The sequence below is a fragment of the Perkinsus marinus genome (assembly GCF_000006405.1).
Source record: "Perkinsus marinus ATCC 50983 genomic scaffold scf_1104296931190, whole genome shotgun sequence".
Classification (NCBI taxonomy): domain Eukaryota; phylum Perkinsozoa; order Perkinsida; family Perkinsidae; genus Perkinsus; species Perkinsus marinus.
In genome coordinates this window covers 1-1,430 of record NW_003215863.1, presented here as the reverse complement: position 1 = coordinate 1,430, position 1,430 = coordinate 1, and the positions used below count along the sequence as shown (strand labels likewise).

The window sequence follows — 1,430 nt, the reverse complement described above, 5'->3', positions numbered from 1 at the left end:
TAATACTTCATCATCCAGAGGATGTCACCAATTTCTCAGCATCAATCACCAAACTCTCATTGGAGCGATAGGTAAGATAGAGCTCGGGTCCTCGGTCTCCATCCCGGCATACAACTGGCTCAAGGCTTCCTCCTCATAATATACAACCTAAACAGATTCTCGACGGACTCACGTACGGCTTGTTGCTGAGGAGAGAGAGTTGTGGTATCGAATAAGCCCGGGTTGGCGAGTCTGATCATGAACTGGACGAAGGCCTCGGGATAGGACTCATACCCCACCTAAGAAGCTGAACTACATAAAATGGTATCTGATGTCCCTAAGGCATATATTTTTTCTTCTAGAAATTTCGTAGAATTCAGCATTTATCGTTAACGAATAGCGGTTTTCAGCTGAAGTTTCAACGGAGGACAGGAATAATAACTAGCGATTATATGTATTGAGTTGGAATTTAGCTGTCTTCGAAGCGTCACTCATCTATGAGGGGGAGCGAGAAACCCACCTTGCTGAAACTTTGTAAGTTGATGAGCGGGGAAGTTCCAGGGGAGGTCGTTGGGGACAACCTCGAAAGCTTAGCCATGGCGAACCTGCAGACCAACTCATCTAAGGAGTAGAGGTGTGGCAGCCTCACGCGTATCTCCCGGGTGATGCTAATAAATTAGCAGCGAGGGCTATAGTCTCCTCCATCGGAACGGCCTTCACTCGAATCTTGTTCGTTCCTAGAGACCTACAGTGGTACATTTAGATCGGCAAGGCTGCCAGCAATGAGTCACCTCTCAGTGTCACCCAAAGCATCATCAAGTACCTCTGCCTCAGCAGACAACACAGTAGACCTGCTAACGTCATAGAGAGGTCCAGAATAGCTCATGTGGATGAAATCGAACCCACGACCTTCAGATATATACACCAGCGCTTTACCGCTCTACCACGCGACCAACCAAAATATCAAACTCTCTCTCCAGACGTCAGTTTTGTAACCAGTGTTTGAATATTTGCTCGCTTTGCTCAGCTGAGCTTAGGAGTTTCCTCACTAACTATGGAAGTCCATATATGATTCCGGGTAGAAATGGACAGGAATCAACAATAATCTCGCAAAATTTCCACAGAATTTCCACCAACACATGTGGTTGACCATGTGCATATTTTCCCCCCACACTGTTTGTAACAGATCTCCCATTCCTCACCTGTACCAGCTGACGGTCGCTCCCTCGGGTGTGGTCACACCGTCGGCATAGCCGTGGCGCATGATGCGCTCATGAGTCATCCAAGTCGTGTGCAGCCTTCTTACGTCGAGTGAATCTCCTAAAGGCTCCGGGCTCAAATGAACAGGATCATAAGACTCCTCGAAACCCTCCTGATATCTGCTTTTCCAGAACTGTCACTAAAATCTCGCACCACGTAACTCACCTTGCGAGATGGTCTCGAATAATCGG

The 1,430-nt window shown here is 47.6% G+C and overlaps 1 protein-coding gene across 1 annotated transcript; it reads right to left on the bottom strand.

Annotated features, from left to right (window-relative positions):
• Positions 1–499: 499 nt before the first annotated feature.
• On the bottom strand, positions 500–865 carry Pmar_PMAR001933 (hypothetical protein; the record flags this gene model as incomplete). The annotated part of the gene is made up of 3 exons (XM_002786782.1): positions 500–584; positions 629–724; positions 771–865. Coding segments are annotated over 3 exons (276 nt in total), but the record flags the coding sequence as incomplete, so codon positions are not given.
• Between the last annotated feature and the right edge of the window lie 565 nt (positions 866–1,430).